Here is a 20,368-nt window from a genome sequence, read left to right as displayed (position 1 = left end):
GCCAAAACAATAGGTATCAGACAAGAAAGTATACTATGATAACTACACTAAATACATCATGCATGCAGATTGTGAGAAAACTTTTTTACTGGAAATTATCCAAAACTAATCAATACGTGGTCACCATGCATGTTGGAAATAAGGTTCTAAACAACAGCATAACTGTACTTTGGAAACTTAATTAAACAAGTCAAAAAGACAGATGACCGTTCAGCCTAGGTTTGGGAAAAATATAATCAATCCTTGATACTTTCATTTGAGTGACTTTTCTGAAATTAATAGTTTATGAAACTGTTTTAAAAAGGGGGGGAGGGAAAAAGAAATTGCTCAGAGGGTAAAGGTGATTGCCACCAAGCCTGAAAACAGTGAAATCAATCCCAAGAACCCACATGGAGGAAGAACACGTGAAAGTTGTCCTCTGTCTTTTAGGCCCACAACATAGCACACATATATACATAAATGATTTTTTTTCAAAAGGGAGACACAGGTCATTTCATCCTACACAAAAAGTTAGGATGTCTTTATAAAAAAACAAACAAAAAAAACAGTGTTTTCTCTTTTATAATACTAACAACAAAAACAAAAAAATCAGAGCAGCTAAATAGCTGGGTACAGTGACCCATACCTATCTATCTATAATCTCAAAAACTCTGAAGGATCAGGAGTTCAAGATGAGCCTAGGCTACATAGAGACCATCTTCAAAAAAATAAAAGTAAATACATTTTGAATGAAAATCCTTTTCAATAGCCCCTAGAAATATTAACTTGCATATAGTAGTTAGGAAGATAAGATCTGTTCCTGTTTTAAAGTGGTATTGTCAACTTAACAGTATCAACTACCTAAGGGCAGTTATTTGAACCATTCATAATTTCTAGCTTTTCTTCTGAGTCACTGTACCAAGACAACATTCCCTTTCCTCCATCATAGAGATGAGCACACCATCAATTTTACTGTTGGAATAGTGACTGGCTGAATCTGTCTTCTCCCAATGGGAACATCAAGCTTTGTACACACATATCTGTCTCTGTGCGTGTGTGCGTGTGCGTGTGTGTGTGTGTATACCAAATGCCTAAAGAATCATGGCATATAACAAAAGTGTTCCATATTTAATGAATGCACACAAGTATATACCAAATGCCTGAAAGAAACAAAAAATAAAATAAAAACCCAAAGACACCCCATGTTTTAACGTCAATAAGATACAGATATAGACATACAATTAATTTCTTTATGAGGTTACTTAGTTTTTTAAAATATCAAATTAGAGAAGTTTTTAGAATCAAGCAACTGGGAATTACTGACCTGGCCCTTTGGCAAGCTTCTTTGGCAAGAAGAACTAACAGAAAAACAGCATTTTTCTTCAAGCTTCTACTGCGATGCTGATAAAAACAATATTCCTTACCAAAGATCCCTTTGCTTAAAGTGCTCCAGTGGCTTCTCATTAAACATAAAATAAAATTAGAACTCTTAAGTGAGCTATGCCCTCCTGGCTTAACAGTCACTCTTCCCTGGTCACTGTGCTTTTACCATACCAGTCTTCCCTGTTCCTCAAGCATTCCAAACTCCAAGTTCACTCCTAAGTTAAGGCTTTTGTAACTCAAGTTCCCTTGTCTCTAAACTTCATATGTCTGGTTCTTCCTTCTAATTCAGGACCCACCTCAAAATCAGGTCCTCTGTCAAGCCTCTCCTGAAGTCTACCTAATTCTTCCTTAGTCTAGCTATAACAGTGTCCTGTCTTTTTATTTGTAGCATAGTTCACCATGTGAAATTCTACCACCATAAACACAATGCTTACTACTGTAACCCAAGCACTTTATAATAGGTAGAAGAGAATATATAAATGAATATATTTAATTTAGAGCTTCCAATGGATTTACTAAAAGTCAATCTTTAACAACTAAAATTCATTATATACATATACGGAACTCTTAAAAAAACTAAATTATTTCTTAATATAAGCATACACCTTCTTCCAATACTGAAAACCTAAGATTCTTGGAAATCCGCACACCTGTATGCACATTCATACATTCAAATTCCCATATAATACATAATACAGGAAATACACAACACAGAACAGAGTCAAAGCTAAAGACAAATTAGAGGTTACAGTTGAGAAAAATCAAAGTATAATTGATGAGTGTGAAAAACGTAAAAATCATAAGGTTAGGCAGGTGAGTAATAACAGCTGGGGAGGAATTTAAGACAAGAGATCAACCGGTCAGTCTCTAGTATACCTGCAGGTACAATAGAAGAGATGTCCTTCTTTGTGCAACTGCTTTGCCAACTCCAATTGATGATTGTTCATTAACTTTTCATTTACAACTACCACAAGTGGCTTGCCTTTTTCCAAACTCTCCAAACAGCTTCCTGCACCTACAAAAATAGTATTTATTAATTCAATTTTTTTAAACTTATTGTACTCTATCATTATAGTTTGATTTCTAAAATTGAATAATGATCCCGGCAGTGGTGGCGCACGCCTTTAATCCCAGCACTTGGGAGGCAGAGGCGGATCTCTGTGAGTTCGAGGCCAGCCTGGACTACAAAGTGAGTTCCAGGATAGGCGCAAAGCTACACAGAGAAACCCTGTCTCGAAAAAAAGAAAAAGAAAACTGAATAATTTAGTCAATAAAACTATATAAAACTAAACCTTTTAATAATAAGTTCAAAATGACAAACATAGGTCAAGTTTAGTAGCACATGCCCCAAATCCCATCATGTGGGAGATTAAAGCAGAAGGATCATGGGTTACACAGGCAGACTCTGTATCAACAACAAAAAAGACAAAACCATACCAACTATTTTTCTCTGACAGGTTTTTGTGGGGGATGGGGATAGAAGGTCTACAGCCTAATCTTGCCTGATACTTGCTACAAAGCTCAGAATGACCTTGAACTCATTATCATTATTGTCCTGTTTCAACCTCCAGAGCCCTGAGATTACCAAATCCCTAGTTGACACCACTGAACAACTTCACTTCTATCCAAATACAAACAGAAAAGACAGGTTTATGCCCTGCAGGAATTAAGACACCCACATTAAAAGCTGAGTTCAGTCTGTAACACCAATTAGGGGAGGAGGGAGACAGGAAATCCCTGGAGTTCATTAACCTGTCAGGTGAGCTTAACTGAATAATGATGAACTCCAGGTTCAGTGAGACCCTGTTTCAAAAAATATTGTAGAAGGCTTAGAGATGGCTTAGAATTCAAGAGCATATACTGCTTTCATGCAGAGGACCTAAGTTTGACCGGGTCACTCATACCTGCCTATAACTCCAGCTCCAGGATGTACAAAACTAAAAAAATAAATATTAAAAAATAGTGGGAGCACAGTGAAGCATACCTTTAATGCCAGCACTCAGGAGGCAGAAGCTGACAGGTCCTTGTGAGCTCAAAGCCAGCCTGGTCTACATACTGAATTCTAGGCAAGCCAAGACAACATAGTGAGATCCTTAAAAAACACCCATCGTCTACCTCTAGCCTCAACACACACAGATGCATCACTCACACATACACACATGCTCACATAGATGCACATGCACAGATCAGAAACGCATAAAAAAAAGTAGAGGTGGTTTAAGAAAAACATTTCAGAGTTTTCAAGATGGCCCCAGAGCCCACAAGGTAGAAGACAAGAGACACAGGCTGACAGACAGACAGACAGACACACACACACACACACACACACACACACACACACAGGAAAGGAGGGTGAGGGAAGAGAACAAATAAACGCACGAATTTTTTTTTTAATTTTTAAAGGCTAGCCTATAATAGTGACAGGCACTAATACAGGAAAACAGTTCTTCCGTATTTACCCCTAAAGTGCCATGCCCAAAATAGCCAAGCCTAGATCACCATGGATATGCAGATATACATTATGATCACTTCAACTTTGCAATTTGAAATCCCCTAGAGGGTTGGGGAGGCTTAGCAGATACTTGTCACCAAGCCTGACAACCTGAATGTCCACCATGGAAACCACATGGTAAAGAGAACCAATTCCCACAAGCTGCCTTCTAACTGTCACATACATGCCATGGCACACTCGCATCCATACACATAGGCAAGTAAATCTAAAAAATATTTTTAATCTCCAAATATTTTAAATGGCATTTAGGACTGTTAAGAGTAAATAAATCCTTTTTGAAATGTGATAGGGCAGTAATTAAGAAGACAAATTCTATTGCCAAATTGTTATGTATCTACAACTATGAATTACTGAACATCCATGTGTCTCAGTTACCTCACCTACAAGATGGGGACAGATGTTAATAACTTTGCTCACAAGTTTAGGAGGATTAAGCAACATTCAGAAAGAATTCAAAGTAAGACTAATGCCATACACATAAACATACTATATAATAAAGATTATGCTATACATTTTAGTAATGTCTATTCCTTTTCTTGTTTTTCTGGTTTTGGAGACAGGATTTCTCTGTGTAGCCCTGGCTAGCCCAGAACCCACTGTGTAGGCTGGTCTTAAACTCAAGAGATCTCTCTGTGCTGGGATTAAAGGAGTGCATTAGTACTGCCCAGCAGTAATATTTTTCGAAACAAGGTTTCTCCGTGTACTTTTGGTGCCTGTCCTGGATCTCACTCTGTAGACCAGGCTGGCCTTGAACTCCCAGAGACCTGCCTGCTTCTGCCTCCCAAGTACTGGAATTAAAGGCCTGCGCCACCGCCACATGGCCAATAATGACTATTTCTAATGAATCTTCTCTCCTCAAACTAGTCTTCGGGGGGAAAAAAACCAGCATGTCCCCCACAATACCCATAGCAGTCAAAACTGCACTGCTCCCCAAAAACAGCTTTTATAAAAGTACTAGAAATCAGGGCTGGAGAGATAGCTCAGAGGTTAAGAGCACTGCTTGTTCTTCCAAAGGTCCTGAGTTCAATTCCCAGCAACCACATGGTGGCTCACAACCATCTGTAAGGAGATCTGGTGCCCTCTTCTGGCCTGCAGGGATATGTGCAGACAGAACACTGTATACATAATAAATAAATCTAAAAAAAAAAAAAGTACTAGAAATCTCAGGAACTCCATTAGTTTGATTCTCTCAAGGCTACAAATTACTAAAAATATGAATATAAAATATTTAAAACATAAGATATATTTTCTAAATATATTAGTTTATGTTTCTGAATATACAATTTACAAATCTAAAATTTTAATTTTCTTACCATATATGCTATATAAAAATATTTTATTGCATCTATTTTACATAAATTCAACAGAAATGCTAAAAAGACAATCTTTAAATGGCAGTTTCTACAACCCCACTCCTACCACTGAAAAGGCTTAATGTCCTTTAGATATACACCCAAATACTAATTTCAAATTCACAATTTGTTACGATAATTGCATACATTATCTTTCCCCCTGTGTTTAGTTTCTTATAGAAACTGGGCTAAAATAACTTCATATCCTTCTCTTGCCCAGAAATATCCTTCTCTCCACTAAAATTCTCAATGGATATATTCAAGTCAAATAATTACATTAAAACAGAGCTGCGATGAATTTATTCTGTGTAATTAACTTAGTTTTGTTTTGTTTTGTTGGTTTTTCGAGACAGGGTGTCTCTGTAGTTTTGGTGCCTGTCCTGTAGACCAGGCTGGCCTTGAACTCACAGAGATCAGCCTGCCTCTGCCTCCCAAGCACTGGGATTAAAGGTGTGTGCCATCACCGCCCAGCAACTTACAGATTTTTAAGACAGGTCTCAGGTAGCCCAAGCTGGCCGCCACCTCTCCCTCTCAAGTGCTAGAACTACAGGTATGAGACATGGAGCCTGGCTTTATTTTTTGTAGTGGTAAGAACTGGTCACAGGGCTTTTCACATGCCATGCATGTACCCTGAGTTATACCTGTAGTCCTTGTAAATTCAGTCTGAAAAGGTTAAAGTGTCAATTTTTTTTTTAAAATCAAAGACAGAAACCGGAGACACTTTACCTGCGTGGCTGATGACAAGGTCTGCTTGCTGAAGGTCTTCTTTCAAAGAATCCTTATACCTGTAAACATCCAGAGTGAATGACTCAGTACTGAATGGTTCAGGGACCACTGTGCCTCTACCAATTTGGAGGACAAGTCGGTTGTAACCGAGACTCTTGAGGATCTAAAACAGGAAATAAGAAAACGCGGTCCTTTTAAATGAAGTCCTTCAAGAAAATCAGTGAGCCAACCTCCAAGCCGCTGCTCAGATGAAGGGCGCGCTATCTGACCCCTGCCTGTTTCAAAAAAGAACCCTTTCCCAACCCACCCCGCCAAGGGCCAGGTCCCGCCAAGGAACCTCACTGTCTGCCGGAAGACACAAACATACCTGGTATGAGGAGTCGAAAACTAGGCGGGAACCAAAGGAAGAGCCTGTTTCTGTCTCACCAGTTGAGCTGGGACCCAGCAAAGCAGTAGGGGCACCACGGGAGGCCCTAGGCTGAGGGCGCCACCCCGAGGGCAAGACCCACTCCACCTGTACAAGGAGTCGGGTGGGGTCTGGGTCCCAGGCGCCAGGGCAACCCGTTGCGGGGGGAGGGGTCGCCGACTGAGCTGTTGAGACGGAACCATTCCCAGCGGGGGGGGGGGGGCGGATCAAGGACTGAGACGCCGCGGAGAAAACCATATCCCCCACCCCCACCCCCAAAGCGTCTCCCGCCTAAGAGGGGTGGCTGCCCCAGGCGCCTCAGGGCAACCTGTTCCCAGACTGAAGGGTGGGGGCGTGGCGTCCGCGGACAGAGGAGCCCAGGGAAAAGCCTTTGGAAGGGGTGAGGGGTCATGGCCCCAGGCGTTGGCAGGGACCAGATAGGGCTTCGGGGAGGGACCCAAGCCATGCGGGCATGCTGGTAGAGACTGCACAGTGGAGGAGATAAGGCCGGGAAGGAGGGACTGAGAGAAGGCATGGGGGTGGGGGATGGAGGGGGGGGGCTAGGGGAGACTGCGGAGGGGGTGGGGGATGGAGGGGGGGCGAGGGGGAGACTGCGGAGGGGGTGGGCACGGGGTGGGGGGGGGGTGAGGAAGACTGCACACAGGTGCTGAGCACCGGGTGGAGGGCGAGGGGAAACTGCGGAGGGGGTGGGCACGGGGTGGGGGGCGAGGGGAGACTGCGGAGGGGGTGGGCACGGGGTGGGGGGGGTGAGGAAGACTGCACACAGGTGCTGAGCACTGGGTGGAGGGCGAGGGGAAACTGCGGAGGGGGTGGGCACGGGGTGGGGGGCGAGGGGAGATTGCGGAGGGGGTGGGCACGGGGTGGGGGGCGAGGGGAGATTGCAGAGGGGGTGGGCACGGGGTGGGGGGGGTGAGGAAGACTGCACAGGTGCTGAGCACCGGGTGGAGGGCGAGGGGAGACTGCGGAGGGGGTGGGCACGGGGTGGGGGGCGAGGGGAGATTGCGGAGGGGGTGGGCACGGGGTGGGGGGCGAGGGGAGACTGCGGAGGGGGTGGGCACGGGGTGGGGGGGGTGAGGAAGACTGCACAGGTGCTGAGCACCGGGTGGAGGGCGAGGGGAGACTGCGGAGGGGGTGGGCACGGGGTGGGGGGGGGTGAGGAAGATTGCACAGGTGCTGAGCACCGGGTGGAGGGCGAGAGGGGAGGCTGCGGAGGGGGTGGGGTATGGCGGTTGCGGAGAGGCTGCGAGGAGACAGGAGACAGCAAAGGGAGGCACGGCGGTTGCAGAGAGAGGCTGGGAGGGGCATGGCAGTTGCGGAGGGAGGCTGGGAGGGCACTGAGGGCGAAGGAAGGCGAAGGGACGGGGGAGAGGCGGGCAGGCCGCCGCGGTCCTCACGGACCGAGCAGCTGCCACGCGTCCTTCCCGCCCATGGCGGCCGGGGAAGGACAGCCGAGCTCAGACGGCAGGGGCGCCCGGGCGCACTCACCCGAAGGCTGTCTTCAGCGGCCACACACGCAATGAGGTCGTCGAAGCTGGTGGTCCCCACAGTCACAAATGCGCTCTTCATCGCGCGGGCTCCGGAGTCCGAATTGGTGAGCGGATGTGACGTCGGCCGTTCACGCTGACGCCACAGGGAGGGCGGAGGGAGGCGGAAGTCCATCGGGCCAGTGGGTGGTGTGGCTCCGGGTGGGTGGGCCGGGGAAGTCAAGTAGGCGGGGTGTTCCCTCCTTGCCGCCGGCGTTCTGGACGAGTCTGGCCTACGTCCTGAGGACCAGCTACCTCCCTGCAGAGCTGTAAATGGTTTACACGTTTGCAGATGATAACACCCTTAGGCTCTATCAAAAGGTTGGACCCCCCCCATAAGGGGGTGGGAACTTGCCAAGTGGAATTGGGGTCTACTGAGAAAAAGAAAAACCTGAACACCTAACTAAACGTTGTGCTGAAGGCATTGTTTTGAGTACCACCAATCTTTCCATGATAGGATTGAGATTTTCGTGTAATACCATAAACGTCCACTGCCCTTTGTTCATGCATGCCTTTTGCATTTAGGAAAGAACAGCTTTTCTCAGGCAAACCTCACCATATCTTTGAGGTGCACTTTTCTTTTAGTCCTGGCATAATAGCTCATAAGAGGCAAAAGGATTGTTGGGAACTCCAAGTCAGCATGGGATATATAGTGAGATCCTGCCTCTAAATAAGTAAATAAAAATAAAGCGCGTACTTTTATTTAAGACTGTAATAAACATCAGGTGGTGGTTCATCCCCATTATCCCAGCACTTGGGAAGCTGAGGCAGAAGGATCAGGATTTCCAGGTCAGCCTGGGCTTCATGAGGCCCTGTTTCCAAAACCAAGTAAATAGACCCATCACAAATCTCCTTCATTCTAAATTTAGTATGTGCACAACTAAAGTGTTTACTAAAACCCATCATTAATCAGTAAATTCCCTTTGGCTCAAAAGAGAAATATGCCAGGAGTGGTGGCACACGCCTTTAATCCCAGCACTGGGAGGCTGAGGCAGGCGGATCTCTGTGAGTTCGAGGCCAGCCTGGGCTACACAGTGAGTTCCAGGACAGGCTCCAAAGCTACACAGAGAAACTCTGTCTCGAAAAACAAACAAACAAACAAACAAACAAAAAGAGAGAGAGAAATACATATTTTCAAATCATCTGTATAATGCTTGAATTTGCAGTTCCCATTGGTAATTATTCTCACACAGACAGCTTTCTCTTCGTGTCCTATTTGGACTCGGGACAATTTTTTTTTATTATTTCTCTAAGGAATTATCTAGGTTATGAAACATTTTTAAGCAGATGGCTCAAAATATTACCAAACAAAAATGTGGGTAGTAACCAGCCCAATTTGCAGCTACTAAATATTTTGCTGAGATAGCATTTTAAGGGCATTAGATTTTTTTCATTTGGTTTAGTGAGGTTTGTTTTGCTTTGGTGGTGGTGGTGGTAGTAGTTGTGCTTGTTTCTGTTTTCTCACATTTCTATATACTATATTTTTGGTGGTGTGATTTCTTGGGAATTTTTATGTAGTTTGAGTACAATTTGATTAGACACTGGGCCTGGCATGAGCTTAAACCCTCGAAGCCTACCCGTAGTGACACACCTCCTCCACCAATGCCATACCTGCTGCAATAAGGCCTCACCTCCTAACGGTTCCTAAACAGCTCCACTAACTGGGGACCAAGCATTCAAACATATGAGCCTATTGGGATAGGCTCATTCAGACCACCACATACCTGAGTTTTATTGTTGTATTTATATATACATAGGAACTTGTGTGCTATTGTGTCAACATGTATATTTATAGCCATACTGGTGTTTGTGTTTTGTCTGTATGGTACCAAATTAACTAAAAGCACTTACAATAAGTAACACATGTCTTAAAATGTATGTGATTTTGTTACATTTTACTTATTTATTTATTTATTTATTGTGGGGGGTGCACATGTGGAACCCCAGGGACAACCTGTAGAAGTCAGATGTGCTCTTATACCATATAGGTTCAGGAAATACAGCTTAGGTTGTCAGGCTTTTACCCACTGAGCCATCTCGATGACCAAAATTTATGTGATTTCAGTAAACTTTGTTCAATACATTTTTTGGTTCAATTAAAATAAATATATCTATTAACATTACATATGTTTCGTCTCTAGCAGTTGTTTTAAAACCATCAGTATTATAGTTTGAACTAAAAAGGAAAGGAAAAAAAACTATCCACCTGCCCTTACCTCCCAATTTCTGAGATTAAAGATATGAGCAACACCACCTGCCTATAGAAACACCATGTGAATCCAACAGAATTCTGGCTCAGAAATGTTGAACTAAAATTCTAAAAGCTGAATAAAACTACTCAAATTAAGATAACTATGCCAAATATACATGAAAAATAAAGTATTTATTTGAAATAAAAGGGTTATGACTTTTACTAGAGAAGAAACAATATTTTTCTAGTTTAGAGTTTTTATGTCTTATTTTAAAGTTTGCGTGGTATGAAAGGGAGTCATTTGCTGTGCTACTGACTTTGGCCCCAGACCTAGTTCAGAGCTTATTTAAAGTTTGTTTCAAAAAAAAAAATTGAAAGTTTGAAACAGGTTGGGCTATGGTGGTACATGTTTTTAGCCAGCCTGGTCTACAGAGTGAGTTCCAGGACAGCCAGGGCTACACAGAGAAACCTTGCCTCAAAAAAGAAAAGGTTTTAAACAGTTTTGAGTGAATTTCATGTATAATCGAGTTGATTAAATTTTTTTTTATACAGGCATGATGGCACATGCCTTTAATCCCAGCACTCAGGAGGCAGAGGCATGTGCATCTCTATGAGTTTGAGGCCAGCCTGGTCTACAGCCAGTTCGATGACAACCAGAGCTACACAGAAAACCTGTCTGGAGAAAACCCAAAATACTATTATTATTAATAATAAAATAACTTCCAGACAAGACTTTTTCCCAAGCAAAGGAAATAACAACAAAACAGCACAAGGCACAGAGGATCTGTTTCCCTCCGTTATTTGGTTTGGTTTGGTTTTTATTTTTCAGTTTACTCAAATGGTGAACAAATCTTTTGAGTTTCATCAATACTACACCAAAAACTTGTTGAGAGGAGGAAGAGAAGGAATTCTAAGGTATTAAATGTTTGTGGCGTGTGTGAGTGTGGTGTATGTACCGGAAGAGAAATGTGGAAGTGCCAGTGTGGAAGCCAGAGGAGGATACCAAGGATCTGTTCGTATCACTCTTTGCCCTACTCCCTGGAGACGTGGTCTCTCACTGAACCTGGAGCTAGGCTGGCTGCCCAGCAAGCCCCAGTGATCTTCAAGTCTCTGTTTACAAGTGCTGGAGGCCATGAATTTTAACTCAGCTTCTAGGGGTGCAAAAAGTCAAGTCGTTGTGCTTGTGCAGCAAACATTCTTACATCTTGAACCATCTCTCCAGCCCCCGAATTCTAGATTGTAAACATCAATATTCTGTTTTATATTAATATTTTAGGTTCTTGGGTTGTTTTTTATATATATATTTCTGTAACCTTTTCTTTTCTTTTTTCCTTTCTTTTTTTTTTTTTTTTTTTTTGATTTTTCGAGACAGGGTTTCTCTGTGTAGCTTTGCGCCTTTCCTGGAACTCACTCTGGAGAACAGGCTGGCCTCGACTGTAACTTTTTCTTATACAAAGTCTTGCTAAGTAGGCTGGTCTTGAACTCATGATTCGAGCATCTGAGCATCTGAGTGCCAGCAATTATAAGCATGTGTCACCATAATGTGCACATATGGCTTTTTGGTATAATTTTTGAAGGGCAAGCAAGGTTTCATTGAGAAGTAGAATAACACCAAGGAGTGGTCCCCAAAATCACTTTCTTTTTTGTCATAATTCTTGGTATTTAACGCTCCTGCATGCTTTTCTTCTCTTTTGGACTATGAAATCTTCAAAGCTAGAAAGTATAACTAGAGCATCTCTAACTCCCAGTATTGAGTACTTTTCCAGGTATTCAATACATCTTTATTGAGTTGAAAATTAGTAAGAGCTGAGGGGATATAGCTCAGTAGCCAAGCACTTGTGTGAGATCCTAGGTTATAATATAAAGCAGTAACAGCAAAATAAGTTTTAAACAATGATAAACCAAAAATGTTTCGTGTTAGTCTTTTAAACAGAGCTCCTAACAGAATCAATGAGGTGCCTTTAGATTTTTTTGTCCATTTTCAGTGTATCTGTTCTGTGTTACTACAGTAAATGCATTGTTAAAGATGAAAAGTTGTGAATTCTAACACATTTGCTTTTCAGCTGAGCTTTGTGGATCTTTGTGTTCTTGTCAACTTGCCACAAGCGGACAAGCTATTTCTCTTCTCCTCCTCCAAATGCCTATCTTAGATGACTTTTATTTTTTTGCTTTTAACAATAACAAAATGATTGTTTTCTAGTTGCAATAGTCAAGTCTGAGTTCAAATAGTACTGTAGTTGAGTTACTTTGGTGGAGAACCATAGAGAAAAAAAAAGTGGCTTAATTTATATTGTATTTCAGTGATGTTCAAAATGTTCAGGATAAGTTTTCTGTTTTTGTGGTGCATGGGATCAAACCCAGGGCCTTTCACATGCGAGGCCTTACCGCCAGGCTGTATGCTGTTTCCTCAAGATCATAGTGGTAGATTCATGTACCAACAGTTCACAAAAACTCTAACATAATCAAGATTTGGAGAGGGTAAAAGATAATGAAACAATAGAAACAATCAGCTACAGTAAATGATGTCAAAAATCGATGCATTAGTCTTTTGGTTTTTGTTTTATCCTTGCTGTACAAGTAAGGAACTGAAGTTTTGTTTGACAGGTTAATTTGGGGGTTTGTTTTTTGTTGTTGTTGATTTTTTTAAAGAGAGAATCTTGGCTAGCCTAGGCTGGCTTAGAACTCCCTATAGAGCTGAGAATGACCTTGAATTGATATGCTGGGATTACAGTACTGCGTCATAACTATGAGTTTTTGGGATTGGTGTTTTAATAGATTATAGTAAATATATAACTAGCTGTAGCACTACTTGGGTCATCAAAGGCTAGGAAAAATGATTTTTTTTTTTTACTTAATACTTCTAATAGGCCAAGTTTTATGGCAGATAAATCTGGTCTCATTTTACCAGACATTGTTTTGCCACTGTTATGAAGGGCTAATGTTTAGATGAACCTAGGTGTCATAACTTTGATGTTTTATAATACCTCAAGATTTCAGAAATGTTTAAATTGTATTATTTTTCTTTTATCCAATCTGCTTCGAATTTTGCTAGCATGCCAAAGATTATACTTTGTGAGTCAGGGAGATGGCTGACTGGGTAAAAGCACCAGCCTCCAAGCCTCCTGACCTTAGTTCAATCCCCAGGGCCCACATGATAGGAGTGAGGAACCAGCTTCTGTAAGCTGTCTTCCACGTTTGGAATACAATTGCCATAGCATGTGCACCCCCACCCCCATACAGGCGCAAATAAATAAATGTAATGCATTTGTTTTAAATTACTCCTTATCAGTTCAGTGAGGTAGCACACACCTGTAATCGTGTTACCCAAGGTAGGGTAAGAGGCCAGGCCCAGTGGCCAGAACAACTAAGCTAAGCCACCTGTATTCAGTAAGTCAATTACAAAGCCGAGTAGACTGGACCCAAAAGTCGCTGAGGCATCTGGTGGCAGGGCAGTATGATTGCACACCCCCAAGATGAGCAGCTCCACTTTCTTCAGAGTTGTCTACAAGGGTAAGAGGAGAAGCAATCCCCACTTTCCCACCAACAGCAGTGAGCTCTTCATGGCCACCCAAGAAGAGAAGGTGGTGTCATTCACAAAGCCTGCCAGAGTGTGGAGTGAGACCTATGCAGACATGTCAGCCAAGCAAAAGAGTGGCTGGAGAAGGTCTCCAACCCCAGCCTGAAAACCTTCAAGCCCATTGGCCTGACCCAGATGAAGCTGTGAAACATGTAGGATGCCCAGAAGCCCTTAGAGTGTCTGGCGCCCCTCTTCTGGCACCCCAGATCCGCATGCACGTAATGCTGGTTTCCTCCTGAGGCTTTGCTCTAGGGACACAGACAGTGGAGTGTGCTCTAGCTAGCAGGAAAACCCAAAGCCAGTAGGAGTCATACCTGAGGCTCCCTCCTTTCCTCTCCCGGAATCTCAAACTGTCAACTGCTCCTGTTACTGGGAGAGGAGGAAATGCCTTTGTCATTTTCCCCTAACCAACTGCATCTTGGGACCATGATCCCAAACGATTCTGCCCTCTCTTGCCACGGAAAGTCCCCAATTTCCCTTTCCCTGGCCACTTCAAAATGAAGAGGGATGTTTGTACTGGCTGGCTTTGGCCTTGAAATAACCAGAAAGTAGGACATATGGAGCCCCATCAGCATCCAGTGTAGTACCCGCACCCTGCCACCCAGGGGAAAAGAGGAAGCTCTGAGTATGTGAAGTTCTGTGTGGGTGTGTATTGTTGACAAGAGCGGCCCATGTCAAGGACCAAAACCTCAAACCCGTGGGAAAAGTGCCTCAGCCCTTGAGGCTCAGAGGAATGGCAAAGTCTTCCTTTGGTCCAAGTGTGACTGTTGATAGTGAGTGCAGAAAATGTCCACTGTGGCTTTCTTCCCCCAGATATTTAAGGTCAGAAGTCTACTCCCCTACAGAGATTAGCTAAACTTGCCTCCTTGCTTATCTCTTTCTAATAACCCTGCCTCCCTGTTCAACTGTACATAATAAATGCAGTTTCCATGGTGCTAGAGAGCCCAGACTATCTGATCCCAGATTTTGCGTGTGTCCTTGTGTTTTTCTTCATTCCCTCACTGTCCCAGTCAGGTCAATTACAAGCTGTGCAAAGTGTGGCAATGCCCCATCATAGACACTTTCTGTTCGTGTGACCGGGACACTTCGGAAGCTCTTCCTCCATCCCCACTGACCAGCATTTACTCCCCTTCCTTCTCTCAATTTCAGAGTGTCACCAGCTCTGGGGACTGGGTCAATGGGGCCCTAGCAATCAGGCCTGGCTCCCTGGTGCCTGAAGCCCTGTGGCCATAGCATTGCCCTTAGGCAGGGATGCCAAGGCTGCCCCTGGAAGCCTGACTTGTTTGCTTCTGGAGACTGGGGTGGGTGGGGGTGGGGGGAGATAAAAGCAGGTGGCAGAGAAAGCGGATCAGAGGAACGAGGAGGTCCAGTGATTCCCCATTCCCACAAAGTTCGTCTTTCCGGAGCCTGACATGAGGTTTAGGTTTAAATAGAGGGGAAGAGGCATGTATAACTAAGCAGTTCTGATCAATTGTGATCCAGCCTGTCATTGACCCATCATTGTCTAGACTCCAGTGGTCTGACAAGTTGTTAGAACTGTGTTAAATCTCCTCCCGAGAGACAAATCCCATCTCAGGCTGACATCAGGCTTCAGCTTTCTCCTTCTCCCAGGATGAGATTTCTTGGAGGGAATTCTAATTCCTTGGGGACCAATGTTTCAATTGTCTAATAGTTAGAGGGAGAGGCATAAGTATCTTTTTAGAATATTTTCATTCCTACCAAATGAATGGGTACAAATCCCAGCAGTTATGAGATAAAGGGTGTTGTTAGTTGTTTTTCACTCTTTTGGGGGGCCCACCATCCTGCTCCCAAATAAATACACACACACACACACACACACACACACACACACACACACACACGGAGGCTTGTTCTTAATTATGAATGATGCCCGGCCTTAGCTTGGCTTGTTTCTGGTCAGCTTTTCTGAAATTTAAATTATCCCATCTATCTTTTGCCTCTGGGCTTTTTACCTTTCTCTTACTTCTGTAATCTTATTTTCACTCTTACTGCATAGCTGGCTGGGTGGCTGGCCCCTAGCATCCTTATCTCCTTGTTCTCATGCTCTTTCTTCTTTTCCTCCCAGATTTCTCCTTCTGTTTATTCTCTCTGCCTGCCAGACCAGCCTATCCTCTTTCTGCCTCACTATTGGCCATTTATTAGACCATCAGGTGTTTTAGACAGGCAAAGTAACACAGCTTCACAGGATTAAACAAATGCAACCTAGAAGAGTGCAACACATCTTTACATCATTAAACACATGTTCTACAGCAAAAAGGAGATCAGAAGTTCAGCTTCATCCTTAGCTACATACATGGACAGCAGATTGATATACATGTGACCATATCAAAAAGAAAAACTTTCACCTTATATCATTATTTATAAATGTTGGAGACTTGAATGTGTCACTTAAATGTGGTAGTTTGAATGTAATTGGCCCCCATAAGCTCATTAGGAGGTGTGGCTTTGTTGGAGTAGGTATGGCCTTGTTGGAAGAAGTGTGTCACTGTGGCGGTGGGCTTTGAGGTCTCATATATGCTCAAGCCACACCCAGTGTCTCCGTTCACTTCCTGTTGCCTGCAAGCTGTAGAACTCTCAGATCCTTCTCTGCACCATATTGCCTGCACAACCACTACCATGTCCCACCATGATGATAATGGACTAAACTTTTGAAACTGTAAGCCATCCAATTAAATGATTTCCTTTATAAGAGTTGCAAAGGGTCATGATGTCTCTTCACAGCAATAGAAACCCCAAGACAATTAGTAAGAAAAAAACAATTCAGAAATACTCATTAAGCACTCACTATGTATATGTCCTTCATACTATATGTATGATTTCCAAATTGTGATAAAGTACAAGATAGATCACTGGCATGCAAAGAGAATAGCAGATGTTGTAGAGTCCTGGAAAGCTTCTTTGTAGACACTTAATTTGAGGCTTTAATGATGAGGGAACAACCAAGACTAATTCTTCAAGCAGAGGTCATCAAGGATAGAACATTATATGGTGATATTTTATTTGTGCTGAAATGTGATTTTATTTGTATGTTAATAAATAAAAGTGCCTAGGGGTCAGAGCTAATAGCAAGCCATTTAGCAGAAGTCTGGCAGTGGTAGCACATGCCCTTAATCCCGATCACATGACAGGCAGATCTCTATGTGTTCAAGGATACCACCAGCATGGAGACACACGCCTTTAATCTCAATACCAACCATAGAAACCTGGAGGTCTGTATAGACAGGCAGTGACAAGGAGGTCATGTGGTTGGGTTTACAACCAATGAGAAGGCAGAACAGAAAGTCAATAAAAAGACAGACACACAGGAAGTAGGTCTCTTTCTCAGTGGAAGGACAGCAGTGGGTGGTAAGAAGGCGGTCTTGGTCTCAGCTCTTAGCTACTGCTCCCTGACCTCTGGGGCTTTTAACTCTGCATTTGGCTCTGTGTTTCTTATGTAATAAAACCATTCAGAATTACATCTACAACATTATTTTTGTGTCTTTTGGGTATATACAATGTAGTTGCAACAGGGTTTCTCTATGTAGCCCTGGCTATCCTGAAACTCATTCTGTAGACCAAGCTAGGCTCAAACTCGCATAGATCTGCCTGCCTTGGCCTCCTGAGTGCTGGGACTAAAGGTATGTGCCACCACACCCAGCTGTTTATTAAAGATTATATTAAAGGATATAGAAAAATAAGTCTAATACCTAACTACAATATTGAAATTTTTAGTTTAGTAAAATGTTTAGTAAGATGTTATCTAATTATATATAGTTGTATTGCTTTTTCCCACTTCCTAGAAGTTTCCATTGCATTGTTGACTTTTTCTGCATAAGTATCTGCATCATCACTAGGTTCTATTTCTATTCCCTAACAGTCTTTCCAAGCTCAATGTTCACATTCCTAAGGGTTGGGGGTTTTTTTGGTACATATAAAACTATTTGAAAATCCTTTCTGTCAAAAGAAATTCATTCTTGGGTTAGAGAAATGGCTCAGTAATTAAGAGTGCTTGCTGCAATGGATGGAACTAGAAAAAAAACATCCTGAGTGAGGTAACCCAGGCCCAGGAAGACAACATGGTATGTACTCACTCATAAGTGGATACTGTATGTAAAGCAAAGGATAGCCAGACTACAACCTGTGGTCCAGAGAAGCTAGTTAACAGGGAGGACCCTAAGAGGGATGCGTGGATCACCCTGGGAAGGGGAAAGAGATGAGATCTTCTGGGTAAACTGGGAGTCGGGGGGCAATGGGGAAGGTATGGGGAATGAGAACATGAGGGACATGGGATGGTCGTGTTGAGGGAGGGTTGGTGTGGGAGAGCAATGAAAGAGATACCTCCATATAGGGAGCCATTAGGGGGCTAGGGAGAAAAAACCTGGCGCTAGGGAAACTCCCAGGAATCCACAAGGATGACCCCAGCTAAGATTCCACCCACTACAGAAGAGGGTGCCTGAACTGGCCTACCCAGGTAATCAGATTGGTGACTACCTTAACTATTTATCATAGAGCCTTCTTCATCCAGTAACTAAGGAAGCAGATGCAGTGATCAATAGCCAAGCACCAGGCTGAGCTCCGGGGGGTCCTGTCGAAGAGGGGGAAGAGAGATTATAGGAGAAGGGGGGCTCAAGATTATGATGGGGAAGCCCACAGAGACAGATGACCCAAACTTGTGGTGTTGGACCCAGAGTCCCCCAAAGACCACCAAGAGATGGAATCTGATGCAAAAGCAGTCTTTTTACTACAAGTTAACTTGGGACTGACTCTTCATCCATCTGACCCAGCGGCAGAGCAGGAGAGACCCTGAGTAGCAATGGGGCAGGGTTTTTAAAGCAAAGGGGGCTTGGGGTCTACAGACTACATAGGAACAGACTCAGGATTGGTTTATGCGAGTGGCAATCATGTTAGTAATTTTTAATTGGCTAGGGTTAGTTGGGGATTACAGTTACCATTTGGGGGCAGGCCTGGATAAGTCCCAGGCTTTGTCCTTGAGCTGCTGTGGAGGCTGGCTGTCCTAGCACGTACTGACTGTGGGGGCTGGCTCAGTGACCCAGGCTCTGTTCCTGAGCTGCCATGGAGGAGGCTCACTGTCCTAGCACGTACTGACTGTGGGGGCTGGCTCAGTGACGCAGGCTCTGTCCTTGACTCATGCATGTCACTCTAAGTTGGTGAGGGGTCCCAGACAGTAAACAACTGGCTGAACCTTGAACAGTCAGAGTACGTGCAGAAAGGGAGCTACTGCAAGGACTATGTATTTTGTTCATGGCCCTCCCAGAAACTGCTTGCTCAAGTCTCAGGAAACTGACACTGAGGCCTGCTCTCTGGGAGAAGACTGAGTGAGCAGCCTGTTACAGCATCTGCTTGCTCCTTTCAGTGGGAGCTCAGGGACACTAGACCCACAGTTGGGGAGCTGGCATGGGACCAAACTAGGACCTCTGCTTGTAGGTGACAGTTTTGTAGCCTGACCTGTTTGTGGGCCCCCTGACAGTGGGATCAGGATCTATCTCTGGTGCATGAGCTGGCTTTTTGAATCCCATTCCATATGGTAGGACACCTTGCTCAGCCATGATGCTGGGAGGGGGAGTCCTGCCTCAACTGAACATGCCAGGCCTTGTTGACACCCTATGGGAGGCCTTACCCTTTTTGAAGAGTGGATGGGGGTAGGTTTGGGGAGGTGTGGGGGGGGGAGCAGGAGGAGGGGAAGGAGGAGGAACTGTGGTTGGTATGTAAAATGAATTTTAAAAATTAATTCATTAAAAAAAGAATGCTTGCTGCTCTTGCAAAGTACCCTTAGTTCATTTCCTATCATCCACTCAAACAGCTCACAAGTGCCTGTACCTCCAGCACCAGGATATAGACACCCTCTTGGGCCTCTTTGGGCACATGCACTCATCTTCACATAAGCGTATACAGATACACACATATACACATTTTTTTTCATTTTTCTTTATTAAGAAATTTTCTACTCACTCCACATACCACCTGTTGGTTAAACAGTGCACTGCTCCTCGGGGCAAGCCACCCCACATCCCCACCTCCCCCAAATCAATATCTCCCATGGGGAGTCAGCAGAGCCCAGCACACTGAGCCTAGGCAGGTCCAAGCCCCTTCCCACTGCACCAAGGCTACACAAGGTGTCACACCACAGGCACTGGATTCCCAAAAGCCTGCCCACGCACCAGGGATGGATCCCAATCTCCCTGCCTGGGTGCCCCCCAAACAGTTCAAGCCAAACAACCATCATCCATATCCAGAGGGCCTAGTCCAGTCCCATGGAGGCTCCACAGCCACCAGTCCACAGTTCATGGGCTTCCACTAGTACGGCCGGTCATCTCTGCACGTCCTCCCATCATGATCTCAACATCCTTCGCCTGCAGAATCTCTCTTCTCTCTCATCAGTTGGATTCCCGGAGCTCAGCTGGTGCCTGGCTGTGGATCTCTGTATCTGCCTCCATCAGTCACTGGACAAAGGCTCTGTGATGACAGTTAGGGTATTCACTAGACTGGTCACCAGATTAGACCAGTCCTGGCACCCTCTAGACCACTGCCAGCACTCCAAGGTGGGGTCATCCTTGTGGATTCCTGAGAGCCTCCCCAGCACCCTGCCTCTTCCTATTCCCATGATGTCCATATCTATCATGGTGTCTCCCTCCCTACCCTCCCACTCTGTCCCTGTTCCAGCTCGACCCTCCCATTTC

At 44.2% G+C, this 20,368-nt stretch overlaps 1 protein-coding gene and 1 long non-coding RNA gene across 2 annotated transcripts in view; one reads left to right on the top strand and one right to left on the bottom strand.

The window, feature by feature from the left end:
• Alg13 (ALG13 UDP-N-acetylglucosaminyltransferase subunit) overlaps positions 1–7,972 on the bottom strand; it is a 68,224-nt gene extending 60,252 nt beyond the window's left edge. Inside the window, 3 exon segments of the mRNA XM_052737576.1 lie at positions 2,239–2,377; positions 5,953–6,115; positions 7,865–7,972. Coding sequence (XP_052593536.1) covers positions 2,239–2,377; positions 5,953–6,115; positions 7,865–7,945 — 383 coding nt within the window. The 5' untranslated portion in view covers positions 7,946–7,972.
• The window catches only part of LOC128109970 (uncharacterized), a 57,102-nt gene continuing 44,608 nt past the window's right edge, over positions 7,875–20,368 (top strand). The window contains exon 1 of the long non-coding RNA XR_008217996.1: positions 7,875–7,970. This is a non-coding gene — a long non-coding RNA (uncharacterized LOC128109970). The remainder of the gene's footprint in view (positions 7,971–20,368) is intronic.

Source organism: Peromyscus californicus, unplaced genomic scaffold (genome assembly GCF_007827085.1).
Source record: "Peromyscus californicus insignis strain IS unplaced genomic scaffold, ASM782708v3 Scaffold_10__1_contigs__length_136768540, whole genome shotgun sequence".
Taxonomy (NCBI): domain Eukaryota; kingdom Metazoa; phylum Chordata; class Mammalia; order Rodentia; family Cricetidae; genus Peromyscus; species Peromyscus californicus.
This window is presented reverse-complemented; position numbering and strand designations above follow the sequence as displayed.